General features: G+C 46.4%; 1 protein-coding gene and 1 pseudogene across 1 annotated transcript; both read right to left on the reverse strand.

Annotated features, from left to right (window-relative positions):
- Window positions 1-4,550: 4,550 nt before the first annotated feature.
- LOC119341693 (cysteine-rich receptor-like protein kinase 10) lies at window positions 4,551-7,400 on the reverse strand. The gene is made up of 6 exons (XM_037613558.1): window positions 7,052-7,400; window positions 6,797-6,942; window positions 6,418-6,628; window positions 5,491-5,728; window positions 5,233-5,383; window positions 4,551-5,128 (listed from the first exon to the last, which is right to left on the reverse strand). The coding sequence occupies exons 1-6, from the start codon at window positions 7,251-7,253 to the stop codon at window positions 4,802-4,804; spliced, it is 1,275 nt and encodes a 424-aa protein (XP_037469455.1). The 5' UTR covers window positions 7,254-7,400; the 3' UTR covers window positions 4,551-4,801.
- Window positions 7,401-14,321: 6,921 nt separating this feature from the next.
- Window positions 14,322-19,743, reverse strand: LOC119338789 (annotated as a pseudogene).
- Window positions 19,744-21,020: the final 1,277 nt, after the last annotated feature.

Here is a 21,020-nt window from a genome sequence, read left to right on the forward strand (position 1 = left end):
TGAAAGTTGGAAAAGTTTGAGAACATCAAAAGTATGAAACAATTGCTTGGCTTGTCATCGGGGTTGTGCATGATTTAATACTTTGTGTGATGAAGATGGAGCATAGCCAGACTATATGATTTTGTAGAGATGACTTCCTTTGACCCTATTATTTTGAGAAGACATGATTGCTCTATTAGTATGCTTGAAGTATTATTGTTTTTATGTCAATATTAAACTTTTGTTTTGAATCTTATGGATCTGAAGATAAATGCCACAATAAAGAAGATTACATGGATAAATATGTTAGGTATCATTCCACATTAAAAATTCCGTTTTTATCATTTACCTACTCAAGGACGAGCAGGAATTAAGCTTGGGATGCTTGATACGTCTCCAGCGTATCTATAATTTTTTATTGTCACATGCTATTATATTATTTCTTTTGTATTTTTTATATGCATTAATATGCTATTTTATATTATTTTTGGGACTAACCTATGAACCTAGATCCCAGTGCCACTTTATGTTTTTCCTTGTTTTTGAGTTTTAGAGAAAAGGAATATCAAAGGGAGTCCAAATGGAATAAAAATTTCGTGATGATTTTTCTTGGACCAGAAGACATCCAGCAGACTTGGAGAGGGGGCCAGGAGTTGCCCGAGGAGTCCACAAGCCTGCTAGGCGTGCCCCGAGGGGTGCCCTGAAGACTTGTGGGCCCCTCAGAGGTCTCCTAAACCTAATTCTTGCACTATAAATTTCCAAATATTCCCAAACCACCAGAAGTGTCCACAAATATACTTTTTTGCTGCCGTAACTAGGGATGAAAATGGAGTGGACAATTTCCGCTTTTTCGGAGGGAAAATGGAAATGAAGAGGAAATATGAAAGCGAAAACGGAAATTTGCAAGACAGAAATGGAAATGGAATTTTTTTATGCGGAAACGGAAACAAAAACGGAATGGTGTTTTCCGATGGAACACACGTGGAAACGGAACTTTCCGTTTCTGTTAATATGGAATTTACGTTTCTACTATAGGCTCATGGCTGCTTTGTAGCCTAACTACCAAACAATACACAATGACACAGTGAGTAAAATGAGCAGAATGTATTATTTGAGTACCAAGTTTTACTACTACACACATACTCAACTAGACCGTATACGGAATTGTCATGTACTACTACAATACTACCCTATTATGCCAACACAGCCATATTATTTTGTAGCCTTGTTAACAATTCCATAAATTTGTTTGTTTTTTGTCTGTATTTCTCTATGATTCAAGGGGGTTTTAAGTTCCGGTCAACAAATAGTTTTGTTTCCGTGTCCGCTCTGTATTTGCTTCGTGTTTGTTTCCGGTAGTATATGTTTCCATATGTTTTCGGGGTTTCTGTATTCGTTTCTGCTTCTGCAAAAAATATGAAACCAAATATGGTAGCACCCAGTTCCGTCCGTTTCCGCGCCGTTTTCATCCCTAGCCGTAACCTTATGTTCCCATGAGATCCTATCTTGGGGCCTTTTCCGGCACCCTACCGGAGGGGAATTCGATCACGGAAGGGGATTCTACATCAACTCTATTACCCTTCCGATGAAGAGTGGGTAGTTTACCACCGACCTACGGGTCCATAGCTAGTAGCTAGATGGCTTCTTCTCTCTCTTTTGTCTTCAATACAATGTTCTCCTCGATTTTCTTGGAGTTCTATCCGATGTAATATTCTTTTCCGGTGTGTTTGTCAAGATCCAATGAATTGTGGATGTATGATCAGATTATCTATGAATATTATTTGAGTCTTTTCTGAATTCTTATATGCATGATTTGATATCTTTGTATTTCTCTTTAAATTATCGATTTGGTTTGGCCAACTAGATTGGTTCTTCCTGCAATGGGAGAGGTGCTTAGTATTGGGTTCAATCTTGTGGTGTCCTCGCCTAGTGACAAAGTAGGAGTAGCGAGGCACGTATTGTATTGTTGCCATCACGGGTAAAAGGATGGGGTTTTCATCATATTGCTTGAGTTTATCCCTCTACATCATGTCATCTTACTTAAGGTGTTACTCCATTCTTATGAACTTAATACTCTAGATGCATGCAGGATAACGATTGATGTGTGGAGTAATAGTAGTAGATGCAGGCAGGAGTTGTTCTACTTGACACGGACGTGATGCCTATATTCATAATCATTGCCTTGGATATCGTCATAACTTTGCGCTTTTCTATCAATTGCTCGACACTAATTTGTTCACCCACCATATGTTTTCTTTCAAGAGAGAAGCCTTTAGTGAAACCTATGGCCCCCGGGTCTATTTGCCATCATATATTTTCAGATCTATAAAATCAAAAACCCCAAAATACCTTGCTGCAATTTATTTACGTTTACTTTGTTTTATGTTTTAGTAATCTTTTATATCTATCTTTATCAGATCTCATCCTTGCAAGTGACCGTGAAGGGATTGACAACCCCTTTATTGCGTTGGGTGCAAGTGTTTGATTGTTTGTGCAGATGCATAGATTGGAGACTTGCGTGTACCTCCTACTGGATTGATATCTTGGTTCTCAAACTGAGGGAAATACTTATCTCTACTTTGCTGCATCACCCTTTCCTTTTTAAGGGGAAAACCAATGCTAACTCAAGAAGTAGAAGAGCCCACTCCGCCTTAGATAACCCAGGGACATCATCTAACAAACCGAATTCCTGGATCTTACCAAGTAAAGCGGTCTTTCTTGACTTAAGGGTACCACCAAGGTTAGATCATCTACAGCCGGGCGCCCTATATCCGTCTCATACGTCCGGGCAGGCCGTCCGGTCACTGCCCAGTCACAAAATACCGACCCAACCGGAGCTCTCAAATAGGCCTGAAACGCCCGGGCTGACCGGCACCCCTCATATCCATCCCAAATGTAGGGCGGATATGAGGCGGCCCGGGCACGCATGGGCGCGCCCGCCACGTCTGCCTGACCCACCGCTAGCCCACCTCTGCTCCACAAAAAATCTCGTCTGGTAGAAACCCTAGATCACTCTGCTCCCCTCCCCGACGCTCTCATTTCCCCAATCTGCCAAATCCCTCGCGCCGACGAGCATGTCCAGCACCGGCAGCCACTCTGACAGCAGCTCCAGAGATTAGGAGGAGTTGGCGCTCCGTATCGCGCTCGAACGCTCGCGGGTCGATACGGGCGGCAGCTCCGGCTCCGGTGCGACGCCCCTGTCACCCGTCGCGGCACCAGCCCTTCCCGCCTCGCGTGTGGATCTGTGAGGCATGCCCGATCTGCTCCTCCCGCCCAACGGCCTGCTCCACCTCCAGCCGCTGCTCCGCGCGGGAAGCGCTGGGTTCTAGTGCCCGCTCAACCTACGCCGCGGATGCGGACTCCGGAGTCGGAGGCACGAGCTGCCCGCCGCGAGAGGCAGAGGGCAAGGGAGATGGCGGGCGGGTCCGACGGGTCTGCACAGTCCACCTGCGGTCGTCGGGTGCCCGACAAGAACGACTGTCTCTTCGAGTGGGCGTGCCGCCGGTCACTGATTAAGGCGGAGACGGAGGCCCGACAGCTCTGGAGGCTCAACGCCAAGCAGCTCCGGCTTAGCATTGAGCAATCCGAGCGGGAGGCGGCGGAGGCAGTGAGGGAGGCGGCGAGGGTGGCCAAGCTCAAGCGCAAGCAAGACCACGTTGTTCGACGCTTGCAAGGTTTCATCGTCATTTCCGATTCCTCCTCCTACTACGGGTCCGGCGGCTCCAACGTGGACCCGCCTCCTGCCGTGGACTCCTACAGCTGCGCCAGCGACCGGAAGGGCAAAGGGCCGGCGAGGAAGTGGTGAAGATCCATCTTTATTTCAAGTTTTTAGTTGTAGTTTGAACTTGTCCGGCGTATTATGTGTATTATGTGAACTTTGGCTATCTTTCGATGATCCGGATGTGATCTTCTGATTAACCGACTGTGCATTTGTATGTCCACTCATGATCTATATAGTTTTTATTAATGTTGCATGGTTTAATATGAATATAGGGGACAGAATATAAGATACGTGGATGTGAAGACACGGATATAGAAAGTGCCTGATCAATGCCCGCGGACGCGTCTGCGGGCATTTGAGCGGCCGGATTTGCTGAGTCCGGCTGTAGATGCTCTTAACACCGCACCCTCTAGGGTGGTGCCGCAGCCTCCTAATGCAATGCTGCCATCGATTCATTGCATCTGTCAAGGGACCAAAAGGATGGCTGCAAGCCAAAACCCATTTCTCCCGCACAACGTCCACGAAACCTGGGCCAACAAAGCGTTGAGGTCTGAATCTACCAAAGTTAACAACAGCACCTTTCGCTTGGTGTGAGCAGTGGACCAACAAAGTGACACAGCAAGTCTTAAAGTCTTGCTCGCTCCGGTCATTACGAGGGTGAAAGAAATGGGGAATCTCGTTCGGTCGTTCCGCTTTCCCAGTTGGGTCAATTGCCAAGACAAAAGTTCAGCGGACCTTCTGTCCACATTGCAACACTTTCAGGGTCACACTCCACTTTCTGAAGCTTCTGGACACCAACCCTGAATTCCCTGATACACTACCCAAATTGTCACGGAAAATGCTCAAAACAGAAGGGAAAAAAACTGTTTCTATGCCAGTGAGTTCTTTTCTTTTCTTGACATAGGAATTAATCAAAGCGAAAAAACCAATCACGTGTACTCAATTCGCCATGGATCTCACTTTGTCACCATCTGCACGAAGCTTTGTGCCACAGTGTGTACGCACTGTCACCATAACTACAAAAATCCAACGGCGGCCGGCCTTCTCGAAGAACATTTCAGCTAGCAGTATGTACACAACAACAAAAGAGCACCATCAACCTCATCGCGGCTCGACGACGGTGATGGAGACGTCGTTGATGGACTGGGGCGAGAAGGTGGACTCGGTCTTGGTGGAGAAGGGGATCATCGCCGCCGGGAAGGTCCTCAGCCTGGTAAACATGGGCGGCCTGGCCGGCGCGGGGAGGTTCATGTGGTCGCTGATGAGCATGAGCAGGACGCTGGACATGGTCGGGCGGAGCTCCGGGTCGTCCTGCACGCAGAGGAGCCCCACGTGGAAGCACCGCCACGCCTCCTCCTTGGAGTAGGCCCGCCCCAGCGCCGGGTCCATGAACTCGGCCGCCTTCTCCTCAGTCCAGCTCTTCCATGCCTGCACCAACACAGAGCAGCAGCTCAGTGCTCAAACTTACTATAGTAGATAATGGTAGTGAAAATAATACTACTGTACTAGAGTTCTTGAGAGACTGTACGTACGTCTTGGATGAGCGTCTGCTCGTGCTCCTCGAGGTAGAGCGCGCCGTTCCGCTTGCCGCCGAGGATCTCGATCAGCAGGACCCCGAAGCTGAACACGTCGGACTTCACCGAGAACACGCCCTCCATCACGAACTCCGGCGCCATGTACCCGCTGCATTGCATGGGGACCGGAATTCAGGTGAGTAAACATGCATGCAGTACGGCCGGCCAATTACTGGAGCACACACTACACAGTCCTGCGGTCGTGTGGTCGCTTACTAGGTTCCGACGACGCGGCCGGTGTTAACCTCGATGCACTCGTCCTCGAAGATCTTGGCCATGCCGAAGTCGGAGATCTTGGGCCTCATCTTGTTGTCGAGGAGCACGTTGCTGGCCTTGAGGTCCCGGTGGACGACCTTGAGCAGCGAGTCCTCGTGCAGGTAGAGCAGCCCGCGGGCGATGCCCAGGATGATGCTGTGCCGGGTTTTCCAGTCCAGCTGCGCGCTCTTGCTTGCGTCTAATCAACAAAGTGGTATTAGTAACAATTAATTAATCAAAACTCTGAGTGATCAGGGATCGACCAACACAGCAAAGCGTACTCTGCACATCATGTAGAGATCACTAGCAGCAACTAATTAATTAATGATCTCGTTTTCCAGCCGGAAAACTTGGGGCGCAGTTAGTACCATGTGGCGTGCAGGTCGCTCGCAGTGCGCATCAAGCGATAATTATCCGGCCACTTACAGGTTACCATCCATCAGTACTACCTCCGTCCCGGTGTATAAGTCATTCGCGTAGTTCTAGGTCGATAATTTAACTATCTAAATATGTATTATATGTGACAAAAAATATATATTTAAAAACTACATCCGTGTGGAAATCTAGTGGTATACTTTTCATGACATATAACACATATTTAATTCCTTAAATCGATGACCTAGAACTACGCGAATGACTTATACACCCGGACGGAGGGAGTACGTACGTCGCCAGTCGGTTAATCAATGTAGAGATTGCTCGATTTAATTGCGCTGTCCATGGATCGCCGGGCAGTAGGCACTGCACCGGCTGGCCCCCATTAACCAAACGAGGAACTTAATGGCGCGACGCCGCAGGTTTCAACCACCGCTCCTCCTCGAGTTCGTTTCTTTCCAAGCTACCAACCGAAATGGATTAGACGGATGAAAAGGGGGTAACGTAACGCACCGAAGAGGAAGGCGTCGAGGCTGCGGTTGGGGAGGTACTCGTACACCAGCAGCTTCTCGTCGCGCTCGGCGCACCAGCCCAGCAGCCGCACCAGGTTGCGGTGCTGCAGCTTGGCGATCAGCTCCACCTCGTTCCGGAACTCCGCCGCGCCCTGCCGCGACCGCGCCGACAGCCGCTTCACCGCGATCTCAGACCCGCCGGTCAGCACGCCCTTTGGTTGGTTGGTTCACATACATGCCAATCAAAGCTCGGTTCAATTTCACCGCAGAAATGGCGGGAAAGGTTCTAGCTAAGAGGCCACTCAAGTTGCAGACCAGATGATTCTTGATCAATACTAGTACGTATACTAATCAACTGTTGTAAAATGTAAATTACGTACTCTGTAGACAGGGCCGAAGCCGCCCTCGCCGAGCTTGTTGGCCTTGGAAAAGTTGTCGGTGGCGGCGTGGATGGAGGCGAGGTCCATGAGCGGCAGGTCCGAGCTCGACATCGGCCTCAGGCTCTGGAGCAGCGATCTCCTCACGGCTGAAGAGCGACCAACACAAACAAGATTCGCATTCCTACTTCACTCCCAGTACGTAAAGTACCCAAGAAGAAGCAAAACCGGTTCAGTCAGAGACGGAGGATCACGTACCGTTGCGCTTCCGCCAGCGCCAGCAGTAGATGCAGTAGAAGAGCGTGCAGAAGATGACCACCACCAGCACGGACACCATTATCTTCATCGCCTCCTGGCTCGACCCGCGCCCCGCAGCCGCCTCGCCGTCGCCCGACGGCGCCGGGGACGACGACGCCGGTGCGCCCATGAGCCGGCGGTGCCAAGCGCGCGGCGACGCCATGCGCTGCTCCGGCGGAGGAAGGTCTCTGATGGTGATTGCCTGACGAACCTTGACGTGGTGAAAAGGGAGGAGGAGGTGGAGGAGGAGAAAGACGTGAGAATGGCGGGGACGGGGAGTGGGAGTGAGTGAGACGATGGTGGCTGCGGCCGGCTGAAAGGTTCTACTAGTAGCAGCAGCAGTTGCCAAATGTCCACCTACCGGATCTTTGTTTTTCCTTCTTCCGGCACCGGCAGTCGGCAGAGCGTTCGACGCAGCAACACCGCAGTTATTATGCTGGCTAAAGGCCACGGTTGCAGTGGAAAGTATCATTATCCTCTTCTTTTTGCTTACCTCCACAAGGTAAAAACCGTAGGAGGTTCCGTGAGTTGGCAGTAAATCTTAGGAGGTTCCATGAACTGGTAGTACGATGCAAGTAATGAAGTGGGGTAGAACCAGTCATGTTCACGATAGATTAGTCTACCTGTCCCAATTAAGCCACTGATGAGCTTTCATTAAGTCAGTTAGGTCTTAGTGGGATGTTGAGAGGCAAGTATCCAGCTATTTACTACTCCACCATGCCTTGTTATGAACAGATCACAAATTCCACAGTTATCAAAAATACAAAGAACCACCTCTCAAAATAACATTCTTGAAGGGACATTGCTTCGAATGGTTGGTTATCTCATAATCCTTTTTGAAGTGATTGGTTTTCTCATAATCAATGTCGTAATGGATGCTTTATTTTTAAGAAACACCGCTAAAACGTAGAGGTGTGCGCTCACACACAAACACACCCACGGTGTCTACTGATGAGTGTCTACTCATGACAAAGTCGCCAATAGCGCCTGCTATTGACAAGAACGCCGCCTCCTGCTGGAAAAATAATCCAGTTTTAGAGACACAGAGTGCGTCAAACCGGTCTTTGATCTTGGGATGGGGTTGCCAGCCATAGGTGAGTTGTTCTTAACCATGTCGTGTAAAAACAGAAGCAAATTTGTTTTTACAAAAATATACATACAAATGCTATCAGAACTGGTGAACTATAAGTAAAGTGTATTGTTTCAAAGGGAAAATAAATCCTATTTAGACCCTGGACTGTGGTGTATGGTCTAAAATGAAGCCCTAAAAATGGAACCTTAAACTTTCAACTTGTGCTGTTGTAGTACAAACAAATATGCCTCTATAATCCATAAGTTTTAAGAAAGAAACAAGCAATCTCTACATTCTACATAAAATTTGCAATATTAGTACAAAAAATGTGTGCCTAGAATCGATGAGTTTCAAGAAGAAGAAAAAACAAGGGATTGCTACATTCTACATAGCAGGGGTGTTAGCGTGAACTATTTCAAGCTTGTCAGAAAATAGGCTAGATGAAAACGGTATATTATAAGCGCACATTACATAACAAAGAGAACTAAACAGTACAAAAGCACATGAGATAATGTATCAATCAGTGATTTGAGGCCCGAACCGGAAACATCAACTTTTGTCTTCCAAAAAAAAAAAAAAAATAGCAAGAATGCTAACACATCATTATAGATAATGTATCCATACCACTGCGAGTGCGGCGTTTCTGCTCCCGGGCTCAGCTGCACCCGCGCAGACGAAAAAATCAAAACAAATACTAGAAAAATTCAAAAAATTCAAAAAGAAAATTGGGTGGTAGATAATTTGATGCGTGAGGTTCGCTGCAAATTTCAACTCATTTGTACATTTAAGAAGCTCTCTGCAAAAAAGAAAAAATCAAGGTTTGTAAAAAAGTTTACTGTTCACACACTGCTTTGACCCAATTTGTCTTTTTTGCTGAGAGCTGCTCAGATATTCAAATGAGTTCAAATTTGAACGAACCTCACGCATCAAATTATCTACCACACAAAAAAATTGAATTTTTTTTAATCTTTCTAGTATTTGTTTTGATTTTTTTCTAACCGGGAGCAGATGAGCCTGGGCACCGATTTGGATTTTTGTACCACTGCCATCTACTCCAGATTCTAGTCTTATATAACAAAAAAGAAGCACCCTCAGTTTCCCAAGTGCATATATGATAATATGTTCATGGTACTGCAGGTCACATCACTTTAGCTAATCAAAAACATGGTTTCCAAGACGAAAGACGCACAACAATTTTGGGACAGTTATGCATCCTGAAATGAAATAACACAAGATTGAGTAGACGCACATGGATATGAACCTGCTCTTTGTGCTTGATGCAGATAACCTGTATAGCAAAGACTCTTCCAGGTATGACCATTTGAAAAACGCAGAACCATCTCTAGTTAATCAGCGAGTTTCAAGAAACAAAGAAAAAACAATTGTTACATTCTACATAGCAAGGGTGCCACAAAGATAATTATATCATCAGCGTACTGAAGGATGGATACACCTCTATCAACAAGATAAGGTACCAATCCACCTACTTGACCATTTTTCTTAGCCCTTCCTATCAAAATTGCTAACATCTCCACCACAATGTTAAACAGGATAGGGGACATCGGATCTCCTTGTCTTATGCCTTTATGTGTCTGGAAGTAATAACCTATGTCATCATTAACTTTAATTCCCACACTACCTTTTTGCGTAAATGATTCAACCTGTCGGCGCCAGGCTTCATCAAAACCTTTCATACGCAATGACTATTGGAGGAATGGTCATTTGACCTTATCGTACGCTTTTTCAAAATCCACCTTAAAGATTACTCCATCTAATTTTTTGGTATGGATTTCATGGAGCGTTTCATGCAGGACGACCACCCCTTCAAGGATATTTCTGTCCGGCATGAAAACAGTTTGGGACTGTTGCACCACAGAATGCGCAATCTGTGTGAGCCTATTAGTCCCAACCTTGGTGAAAATTTTGAAACTAACATTGAGGAGGCAGATCGGCCTGAATTGCTCAATTCTCACAGCATCCGTTTTCTTAGGAAGCAGTGTGATAGTTCCAAAATTCAAGTGAAATAATTGAAGCTGTCTAGAGAACAGATCATGGAACATAGGTAGCAAATCCCCCTTAATAATGTGCCAGCACTTTTTATAGAACTCGGCTGGGAATCCATCCGTTCCGGGAGCCTTATTGTTTTTCATCTGTGCAACAACATCAAACACCTCCTTCTCTGAGAACGGGGCACCAAGAATATCATTTTCGGCAGCCGATAGCTGAGGCACATCCTCAATCCTGGACTCATCGAGGGACACACAATTATCCTCCGGAGGTCCAAATAACTGCTTGTAATACTCGGTAATATATGTTTTTAGGTTATCCTGTCCTAAAATAGTGCCCTCATCTTGTTCAAGCTGAAAGATACGCTTCTTTCTGTGCTTACCATTAGCTATCAAATGAAAGAATTGAGTATTCGCGTTCCCTTGGACCACTTTGCGGACTTTAGCACGCAAATCGCACTTCAATTCTTCTTCGCGGAGCAGTTCTTTCAACCTCTTCTCCGCCTCATTTTTAACCAGAAGCTCAGCTGGCATTAAAATAGTGGATTCGGCCTTTATGTCCAGGGCATGTATAAGAGAAAGGAGTCTATCCTTTTCAATCTTATACACACCACTGAGGTGCTTAGCCCAATCCCGTAAGAAACTTCTCAAATGCCTAATCTTATTCTGCCAACGCTCGATCGCAGTCGTGCCTCCTGCACCTCTATCCCATTCCCTGGCAATCAAGTCCAAGAACCCCTCGTGTTCAAACCAAGACATCTCAAAAGAAAAGGTGTTCTTGTTACCCACGTGGTTCGGCTCCCCTGAGTCCACGAACAAGGGTGTGTGATCGGGTATTCCCCTCGAGAGAGCTTGCACCGTAACTAGAGGGAACTTTTGTTCCCACTCCACGCTCGCAAGAACTCGATCAAGTTTTTCATAAGTTGGGTTTGGCAGAGCATTAGCCCAGGTAAACTTTCTACCAGAAAGCTCTATCTCCCTCAGATCCAAGCTTTCAATAATGGTATTGAACATAAACGACCATCTGCCGTCAAAGTTATCATTGTTCTTCTCCTCTCTCCTCCTGATGATATTGAAATCACCTCCAACTAAAATTGGAAGCTGTTCTGACCCACAGATTCGAACAAGGTCCGCCAGAAACTCCGGTTTAAGCTCGGGCTGTGCGGCACCATAAACCGCCACCAAAGCCCAGTTAAAACCATCTATCTTAGACCTGACTCGAAACTTCACCGCGAAGTCTCCCATCACTACACTTCGGACTTCAAGCGAATCGCATCTCACACCGAGTAAGATACCACCCGATCTTCCTCGCGGGGGGAGGCAATGCCAATCGAAATCAATACCACCCACAAGAGAAGAAAGAAACTGGGGCGCAAAGTTTTCTCTACCAGTCTCCGATAGAGCAACAAAATCTAAGTTCTGCTCTAAAGCTGCCTCAGCAAGGAACCTTCTTTTAGCCAAGTCCTTGAGACCTCTGCTATTCCAAAAGATACCTCTCATATTTCATCATGGAATTTTTTAGTGATTCGAATCCTAGCACTCCTACGAACTGCGGAATCAGGATAGATCTTCCGTTTCCACTTACGTTTTGGTTTACTAGGCTCTGACGCTCGGTCCTCATAACCGGGTGCACTAATACTAGCAGCATCCTTCTCTAGGGGTACATCATCGTCCTCAGACTCATGATTTGGGGGTGCTAGATCCGCACACAGATTATCGAGCACTCTAACCCCTAACGCGTCAATCTCATCATCATTCATTGGTTTAACCGCTGCAAGATTATCGAGCATGACTTGGCCAAGGCGAGAAATATGAAGCTTGTGTTATGCCTATTTGAACAATTGACCAGGTTAAAGATTAACTTTCATAAGAGCGAGTTGTTCTGTTTTGGTAGAGCCAAAGACAAACAGGAGGCTTATAGGCAATTGTTTGGGTGCGAGTTGGGAGAGTTAGCCTTCTCTTACCTGGGTATTCCAATCCACCATCGTAGGCTGACAAACAAAGATAAGCTCATGTCATACGGAGGCCGATTAATCCTCATTAATTCGGTGCTCACGAGTATGCCTATGTTTCTCCTATCGTTCTTTGAGGTCCCAGTTGGTGTTAGATAGAGACTGGACTTCTATCGATCGCGTTTCTTTTGGCAGGTTGATGAGCTTAAACGAAAATATCAGCTTGCTAAATGGGACATCATCTGTAGACCGAAAGACCAAGGGGGTCTCGGTATTGAGAATCTAGAGTTAAGAATAGATGCCTTCTTAGCAAGTGGCTGTGGAAGCTCTCAACGGAGAATGATGCCATGTGGGCTCAAATCCTTCGTAGCAAGTACCTCCAGACAAAAACTTTGTCCCAGGTTACAGTCAGGCCGACCGATTCACCTTTCTGGAAAGGTCTGATGAAAGTCAATCAATCTTTGTTTAATAGGATGAAGTTTGTTATTGGAAACGGCTCTAGTACACATTTCTGGGAGGATACTTGGCTCGGCGAGACACCCTTGGCCATCCAATATCCGTCTTTGTACCGTATTGTTCAACGACGTGAGGTGTTCGTCGCATCGGTATTTTAATCTATCCCCCTTAATATTCAGTTCCGATGGACGCTAGCGGGCAATCGTTGGGAAGAATGGCTCCGTCTAGTTAGGAGACTGATGGAGGTCCAGCTTTCTCAACAACCCGATGAATTACGCTGGAAATTGACTAAGTCTGGAGTATTCACTGTTAAATCAATGTATATTGATGTTATTAATTCGAACTCCATTCCTACCTCCAAGCATGTTTGGGATGTCAAAGTTCCTTTGAAAATAAAAGTGTTTATGTAGTTTGTCCATAAACAAGTTATTTTAACCAAGGACAACTTGATAAAGCGTAATTGGACAGGACCTACTAGGTGTAGTTTCTGTGATCGGGGTGAGACAATCAAACACCTCTTTTTTGATTGCCCGTTGGCCAAAGTACTTTGGCAGACGGTCCACATCGCTTTTAATATCAATCCACCGAATTCTGTTAACGCGTTATTTGGGACATGGCTTAATCGGATTGAGCCTGACTTAGTGAGACACATTCGGGTTGGAGTTTGTGCTTTGCTGTGGACTATCTGGACTTGCAAAAATGATTTGGTTTTTAACAGAATATCATGTATCCATTTTTTGCAGGTTTTATTCCGAACTACGGCACTGATCCGTTCGTGGTCACTACTCACCCTGACGGAGGCCAGGGAGCATTTGGTTACTGGGTCTTTCCGCTGGGAGATGGTAGCTCGGGATATCTTCAACCGGTTTGGATGGCGGTCATGTAATAGGATAGGCATGTAGTTTACCTATCTAGTTTTAGCCAGCCGGTTGTGGCGTCTATTCATGGCTAGTGGGTGTTTCTAGCCCTTTTTGGCTCTGTGTGAGCTTGCTTTGCTTTTTTATTACTTTTGGAGACTTTGAAACCATGTTGGCGCTGCTTTTATTTGGTTAATATGATGGCCGTATGCATCATTCTGATGCAGAAGCCGGGGAATCCCCTTTTCGAAAAAAACATAGCAAGGGTGTTATCTTGAACTGTTTCAAGCTTGATGCAAAATAAGCTAGAAGAAAGAATTAAATAAGCAGACAGTACATACAAAGAGAACTAAACGGTGCAAAAGTACTTCAGATAAAATAGTTGTGGTCTCCTTGTTTGGGCATCACCAAAGCAGAGAGAATGATTGAATGAGGAGGAACGAGACTGAGGCAATGAAGGTGTGGACTCGGTTCAGATTCAGAGCCCGAACCTGAAAGATCAATTTTTGTCTTCCAAAAGAACAAAATAGCGAGAATGCTAACACATAATTGAATCAAGCTAGATTATAATCTGATATAACAAAAAAGAAGCACAATTAATTTCTCAAAGTGCATATATGACAAAAACATGGTCTTTGAGCTGAAGGGTGCACAACAAGTTTAGGACAATTATACATCCTGGACCGATAACACAATATTGAGTAGATATACTATAAATAGATAGATATGGACTGAACCCACTGCTCTTTGTGCTGGATGCTGGTAAAGCTACGGGATAACATGCACAACAAAGACTCTTTCAGCAGGTGTAACCACTAGAAAATCGAAGAAACAACTCGTTGATCAGTGCAGATTCTACTTACACTTACGTGTGGTCCCCTCCACACTTCACTCCTCGGCTCCTAGTCCTACGTCTGTGTTGAAACACATGATTTTCCCACTGTTCCAGAAAAGGCGCTGGCAGCAGGTTGCGACGTGGAGGACAAGGCTGTACGGCCTAGGCATGGGTGCATCGAGAAAAGAGTTATTTATCCAAAACCATCATACTTGAGGCCAGGGTAATAACTTAGTATCAGATTTGAATCAGGTCATAAAAAACCACCAACTATGTGGCTAATGCGTAACGCAGAGCACTGACGATCGGATTTGTCCGCGAAAACAGCGAAACCGACAGATGGGGCCCGCCTGTCGGGCTGGCGTGACGAAGACCAAAAAGTTTGACCGACTGATGTGACAAATAATACACGGGGCCCATCTGTCAATGAGTAAACAGTCATCTTCTTCACATCTCAGTTTGTATTGGGCGTTTCATCAAACAGCTTCTAGCCGGCCATCCGGGAGCTCTTTCTTGCAGGCATGACGATGAGTTTGACGGGGCCGGAGCACGGGGCGGAGTGCGGTCAGCAGGGAAGGCCGCTCGGACGTGAAGCCAGCGGCTTGTCGGGCTTCAAGCTGCCGGCGAGGACGGCTCAGCGGTCGGCTGGACATGCCCTCCAGCACAGGCGCGACAAGGGGCTCCCTGCTCACCGCCGTAGCGTCACCAGCCGCCGTGCGCAGCAGTCCAGCGTGTCGTAGCGTCGCCAGCCGCCGCACACAACCTTCATGCACCGCCCCGGCAGTGCGCGCTACGCCGTGGACCACGAGCTGACGAACACCTCTGACGATGCAAGGTCGCTCGCGCCCAGAGCGAGCTCGCCATGGAGATGCTTGCCTGCAGGTGGTCGTCGCCCATCCGCCGCAGCGACCTTGCTGCAGTCACCGCCTTGCCACTGGCCACCGGCGTGCGCACGCACGCCCGAGCTCCGGGAGGTGGTGTCGGGGGCTCATGGGGAGTGGCAGCAGCTTGTCTGCCTCATGGCGTGCCGGGGGGAGCTAGGTGAGCGCCGGAACCAGCGAGCCGCCGCGCACACGCCAGGTCCCACCTGCGTGCATGCCACGGCTAGCGGCGGCTGCAGGCATGCGTGTGTGTCCGTGGCCAGAGCAGCCCCATGTACGCGCAGGGGCTCGACTGCACGCCGACCGGAGCGACGGCGGCCTCCTCACGGCGCGCCCAACACCACGACGGTGCTCACCCCGTGCCTCTAGTCGCGGGACTCCGTCCGCCCACAAGTTGTTCGATGTAATGTCCACAAGAAAGAGATGTGAAGAAGCGGAAGAAATAAAAAAGAAAAAGTAAAAAAAATAGTTGAGTCATTGACATGTGGGACCTTTATCCAACTCACCATATTGTCCACGTAAGCACGCCACGTCATCCCGATAGGCGGGCCCCACCTGTCGGTTTTGCTGTTTTCACAGCCAAATCCGAGCGTCAGTGCTCCGCGTTACGCATTAGGCACAATTTTGATGGTTTTTTGTGACTTGGTTCAAATTTGGTATTAAGTTGTTACCCTAGCCTCAAGTGTGGTGGTTTTGGATAAATAACTCTCGAGAAAGTGTCCGTCAAACCCCTGTGACCAGGTACCGCTGCCAAGATCGTATAGCGGTAGAGTTCCCCTGCCTGCAAGACCACCACCTATTTCATTGAAAATGGTGATGGAGTTCCCCTGGACGGATGGCAGGCTCTTGGAGTTAACAACCATGTTCCGTCCGCCGATGAAGATGGCTTGATCACCGATGCTTGTCAGTTGCATGGTGGTGACTCCCTTTAGAAGGTCAGCAACCCAGAAAAGCACAATCCTTGAGTGTCTACTATCATAGCCAACCAAAAGCAGCTCGGAGTTGCACTCTGCCAGTTGAGGCATCCTCAACAGTTCCACTGGACATTGGGTGACCATTTGCGGTGGTATCACTGACCATGAGGAGGGGTTGGAATCTTCTGGAGGATCGATGCGCAGGATGCGCGATGGTTCGAGACCCCACCCTCCATCCACCACATAGAGGCTGCCACCGAATGGCAATGCCGAGTACAAGTGCTTCATTTTCCAGCTCGTAGGAGTCCACTTCCGGTTACCGGTGGATGCATACACCACACGATCAAGGCTAGTCAACGCGAGCATCATGCTGACAGTGCCAACCAGATTGACGGAGACAGACGCGCGGACAAACCGGGTGTGTTGAATCTTGTTAAAGTCACTGATGAAGCACCCTAACTTGGCCAGCTGAAGGAGGATGGAGGAAAGAGGCGGGAACAAAATGACGTCGCCGGTAAAGGGGTGGAGGAGGCGGATGGCAGTGGTCATGTTGTGCCGCAGGAGATGGAGGCCGTCAGGCCAGTCAAGCACAGAGTGGTTTCTAACAGGATGAGGGATGGCTCGAGGGTCAGGCAGAGCTCAAGCGTTATATAACCAAGTACTACAAGTGTCTGTTTGGGGCTCTAGAGGAAGGGAACTTCACTCTAGATGAGACCCGAACAGATGACATTCCACAAGTCACAGAAGAAGAGAATGATATCATGAAGGCACCTTTCTCTGAAGAGGAGGTGCGAGCTGCGGTGTTCCAAATGGAACATAACAAAGCTCCAGGCCCTGATGGTTTCTCCACGGAGTTCTATCAGAATCTGGGATGTCATCAAGACTGACCTAATGGAGTTGTTCAATTTTTTTCATGCCGGCCAACTAGACCTATCTAGGCTTAATTTTGGCGAGATTGTTTTGTTGCCAAAGACTAAGGAGGCTGAACATATTCAACAGTTCAGACCAATCTGCCTCCTTAATGTTAGCTTCAAAATCTTCACCAAAGTTGTGACTAATAGGCTCAACGCAGTCGTCGATTATGTTGTTCAGCCATCCCAAACGGCTTTCATGCAAGGACGAAATATACTCGATGGATTAGTAATCCTTCATGAGACCGTCCATGAGATGCATCGGAAGAACATGAGTGGAGTAGTATTTAAAATTTATTTTGAAAAGGCATACGACAAAGTCAAATGGTCATTTCTCCAACAGACCCTAAGAATGAAAGGTTTCTCAGATAAATGGCGCGACTGGGTCCAAAATTTCATTACTGGAGGTAGTGTGGCTATAAAAGTCAATGATGATGTAGGTCATTAATTACTTCCAGACGAAAAAGGGATTACGACAGGGTGACCCAGTGTCTCCAATGTTATTTAACATTGTCGCTGACATGTTGGCTACTTTGATCAAACGCGACAAACAAGATGGTCAAATTGCAGGAGTAGTGCCACATCTTGTGGATGGTGGACTCTCTATCTTGTAATATGCCCATGATACAATTTTTTTATGGAACATGAGCTAGATAAGGCTAAAAATATGAAACTATTGCTTTCAGCTTTTGAGCAAATGTCAGGTCTGAAAATTAACTTCCATAAAAGTGAATTGTTCTGTTTCAGAGAATCCTAGGAGGCGGTTGCACAATATGCCGACCTCGGTTGTGCACAATGCCAATTCCCGATTAAATATTTGGGAATTCCGATTCATTATCGGCTTCTCACTAATGCGGAGTGGAAACATGTTGAAGAGCGATTGGAGAAACGGTTGAGCAGTTGGAAAGGCAAGTTGCTCTCCTTTGGAGGGCGACTAGTTTTGATCAATTTTGTTCTCACAAACATGGTTCTCTACATGCTCTCATTTTCCCAAATTTCCAAAGGGGTTATGCAAAGACTGGATTACTTCAGATCCAGATTCTTTTGGCAAGGAGATAGTGAAAATAAAAAGTATAGGCTAACCAAATGGAGTGTGGTTTGTCGACCAAAAGACCAGGGAGGTTTAGGTGTTCAGGACCTCCAGGTTAAGAATGATGCCTTGCTCAGTAAATGGTTGTTCAAGCTACTTACTGAGGATGGTGTTTGGCAAACCCTGTTGTGCAATAAGTATCTAGCCAAAAAAGCGTAGTCCCAGGCATATTGGAAACCTGGCGACTCACATTTTTTGGTCTGGTCTGATGGCGGTAAAGAAACATCTATTCCACTTTGAATCATTTGCGATAAAGGACGGCTCTGAGATACATTTCTGGGAGGACGGGTGGCTAGGAAACACCACTCTTCAAGAATAGTATCCGGCCTTGTACCGAATTGTGCGCGATAAGAATGATACTCTTGCGCACGTGCTCAGCTCCTACCCGTCGAATGTATCATTTAGGAGGGATTTGATTGGTCTCCGCCTTGCGTCATGTCAACATCTTCTATCCCGTTTGGATTCGGTTAACTTGACACAAGGGAGGGATGTGTTTCGCTGGAACCTCACTACATCTGGATCCTACACAGTTGACTCTATGTACCGTGCACTCTCGCACTCAGAGGTTCTATTAAATAATAATAAACTAATATGGAAATCAAAGATGCCACTAAAAAAATAAGATTTTCATGTGGTATCTTTGGAGAGGAGTTGTGTTAACAAAAGACAACCTCGCTCGACGCAACTGGTAAGAAAGTAAGAAGTGTAGCTTTTATACTCATGACGAGACAATTAAACACCTCTTCTTTCAGAGCAAGTTCGCGCGTTCTATATGGTCAGTAATCCAAATAGCGTACAATTTGTATCCACCAACAAATGCTCCAATATATATGGTCACTGGCTTGATGGAATACCAAATACTTTTAGTACGCTAATACGGGTGGGAGCGTCCGTCTTATTATGGTCACTTTGGCTATGTAGAAACGATTGTGTTTTTAATGGCAAAACTTCTTCTTCTATGCAGGTTATTTACCCTCGCTGTTCAAGGCGGTGTATATGCGGATGGAGCGGGTGGCCAGGGAGGTTTTTACCCAACATGGGTGACAACATAATCTCTGGATCGGTCCAGCTCCTCCGTCGACTGGCATAGTTTTGGACTCATATGGCTTTACTGTTGCCAACTTGTCGCTTTTTTATATATACTTTGCTAGACTCTTTGTTAAGGCTGTGTGCATCTTAGCTATGCAGAGGTTGGGTGTCGCTCATTATGCTTTGTATCCACTTGATGCTACATTATGAGTTAATAAAAACGCTCTTTATAAAAAAACAGAGTGGTTTCTAAAACAAGGGAGTCTGACACGAACGAAGGTGCCGGTAGAGGGGTTGAAGAAGCGGACGTAACCAAGTAGTCCAGGGTGGCCCGGGTACAACCCGCCACCCTCTGGGAACATCATCCACTGACGTGACTGGAAGCACGGGTCGACCACGCCTCGACCGCGTGGGCAAGGAGTCATGACACGCCATCGTAAGCACACTGCACGAAACCGAATGTAGTCCAGCAGGTCGCTGGCAAGTACCCAACTGGCAATCAGCTCGAGCAGGTCTATGTGCAGTGATGCCCAGGTGGATTGGGCAGGATCAGCGAGGCGTCTGGATAGGCGACGGATGTTGCCGCCTTGGTGCAGAGAAGCGCCTAGCTCCACCTGATGCGTGGCCATTCTAGCTTTCACATTCCTCATTTCCTACAAAGAAAAGAAGCCTGTGAGTTGAGTGGGTTAGTTAGCATCTCTGATAAAGCAGTGTAGTTTGATACCCGAATAGAAGACTGCAAAATGTTTAGGCAAGCAACAGGATCACCCTGAGGGCTTCTCGTGACACCTAAGCGATTGATTACATTGTACTTCCTCTGTTTTAAAATTTACATTATTAGACTCATTATGAAATGTACTTTGATAAAGTAGATTTTTATTTGATATCATAGATTTTTACAGATTTTTCTGTAGACTTAATCAAACTTAAAAAAGTTTGACTTGGGAAAATCCTATAAAGTAAATTATTTTGGAACGGATGGAGTACTTACATAGTTACAACAGAACTTTTTTTTCCAACGGAACTTGTAGGGATGCATCTTGGCTTATGTGTTGACGGGCTACACAATTTCACTTTTTTTTTGTGAAACTATCCCTCACAAGATTCACCACACCTATACTAGCTCTTCGTTAACACAGGTTGAACGATGTTGGACCATTCTGGTTTTCCTTTACTAATCGCTCGATCCTCTAGACTGGTAACTGATTTCATGTTGCAGATTCGCTCCCCATTTCCAAAACTGTTGGATGCCTAAATCTCTACCTAATATTAAAAGGAGGATTGTTTCTCCACAAAATTTCGTTTATGGTGGGACCCACAAGATTTTTCGTCCGTCCCTGTTCATTTCTAGCAAAAAGTACTACGCATAGAGCCGGCCCATCAGCAGATGAAAAAGTAATGTGCCGCAAGGACTCGAACCAAGGCTGGCACTCCCTGTAGACAGCCTAGATTGCTGGCCACTGGAATAAACAACATCCGGTGTATAATAAGAGCGCACTGTTATATATGTACGTTAAACATACGCATGTAAACGTGCATGTCTCGTGCACTCCATCAGCCTCAACTAAAGCTTAAAAAATGTATCCCAAAAGAAAAAAACTAGCCCCAACGAAAAAACATGTACGCATCTGCTCGCAGTAAAAAAAAGACACGCATACACATCTGCGTTGGACCAGCACAACCATGGCCCATGGCTGGCATGCATGCCGTCAACTGCTGGAAGATTAATCGGCCACGCATCATCATGTGCCCAACTCAAACAATTTTATTTCATCTCTACCATATATCACAAGTAATATGTGCACATAAATATGTATAACCCATCTCAAACCAAACATTAGTCTTTAATCGAATGGCTTCCTAATAAAGTTAGAAAAAGGATTTTACCCCGCAAAAAAAAAGTTAGAAAAAGGATTGGTTCTGATTT

Source organism: Triticum dicoccoides, chromosome 7B (genome assembly GCF_002162155.2).
Source record: "Triticum dicoccoides isolate Atlit2015 ecotype Zavitan chromosome 7B, WEW_v2.0, whole genome shotgun sequence".
In the NCBI taxonomy this organism is placed as follows: domain Eukaryota; kingdom Viridiplantae; phylum Streptophyta; class Magnoliopsida; order Poales; family Poaceae; genus Triticum; species Triticum dicoccoides.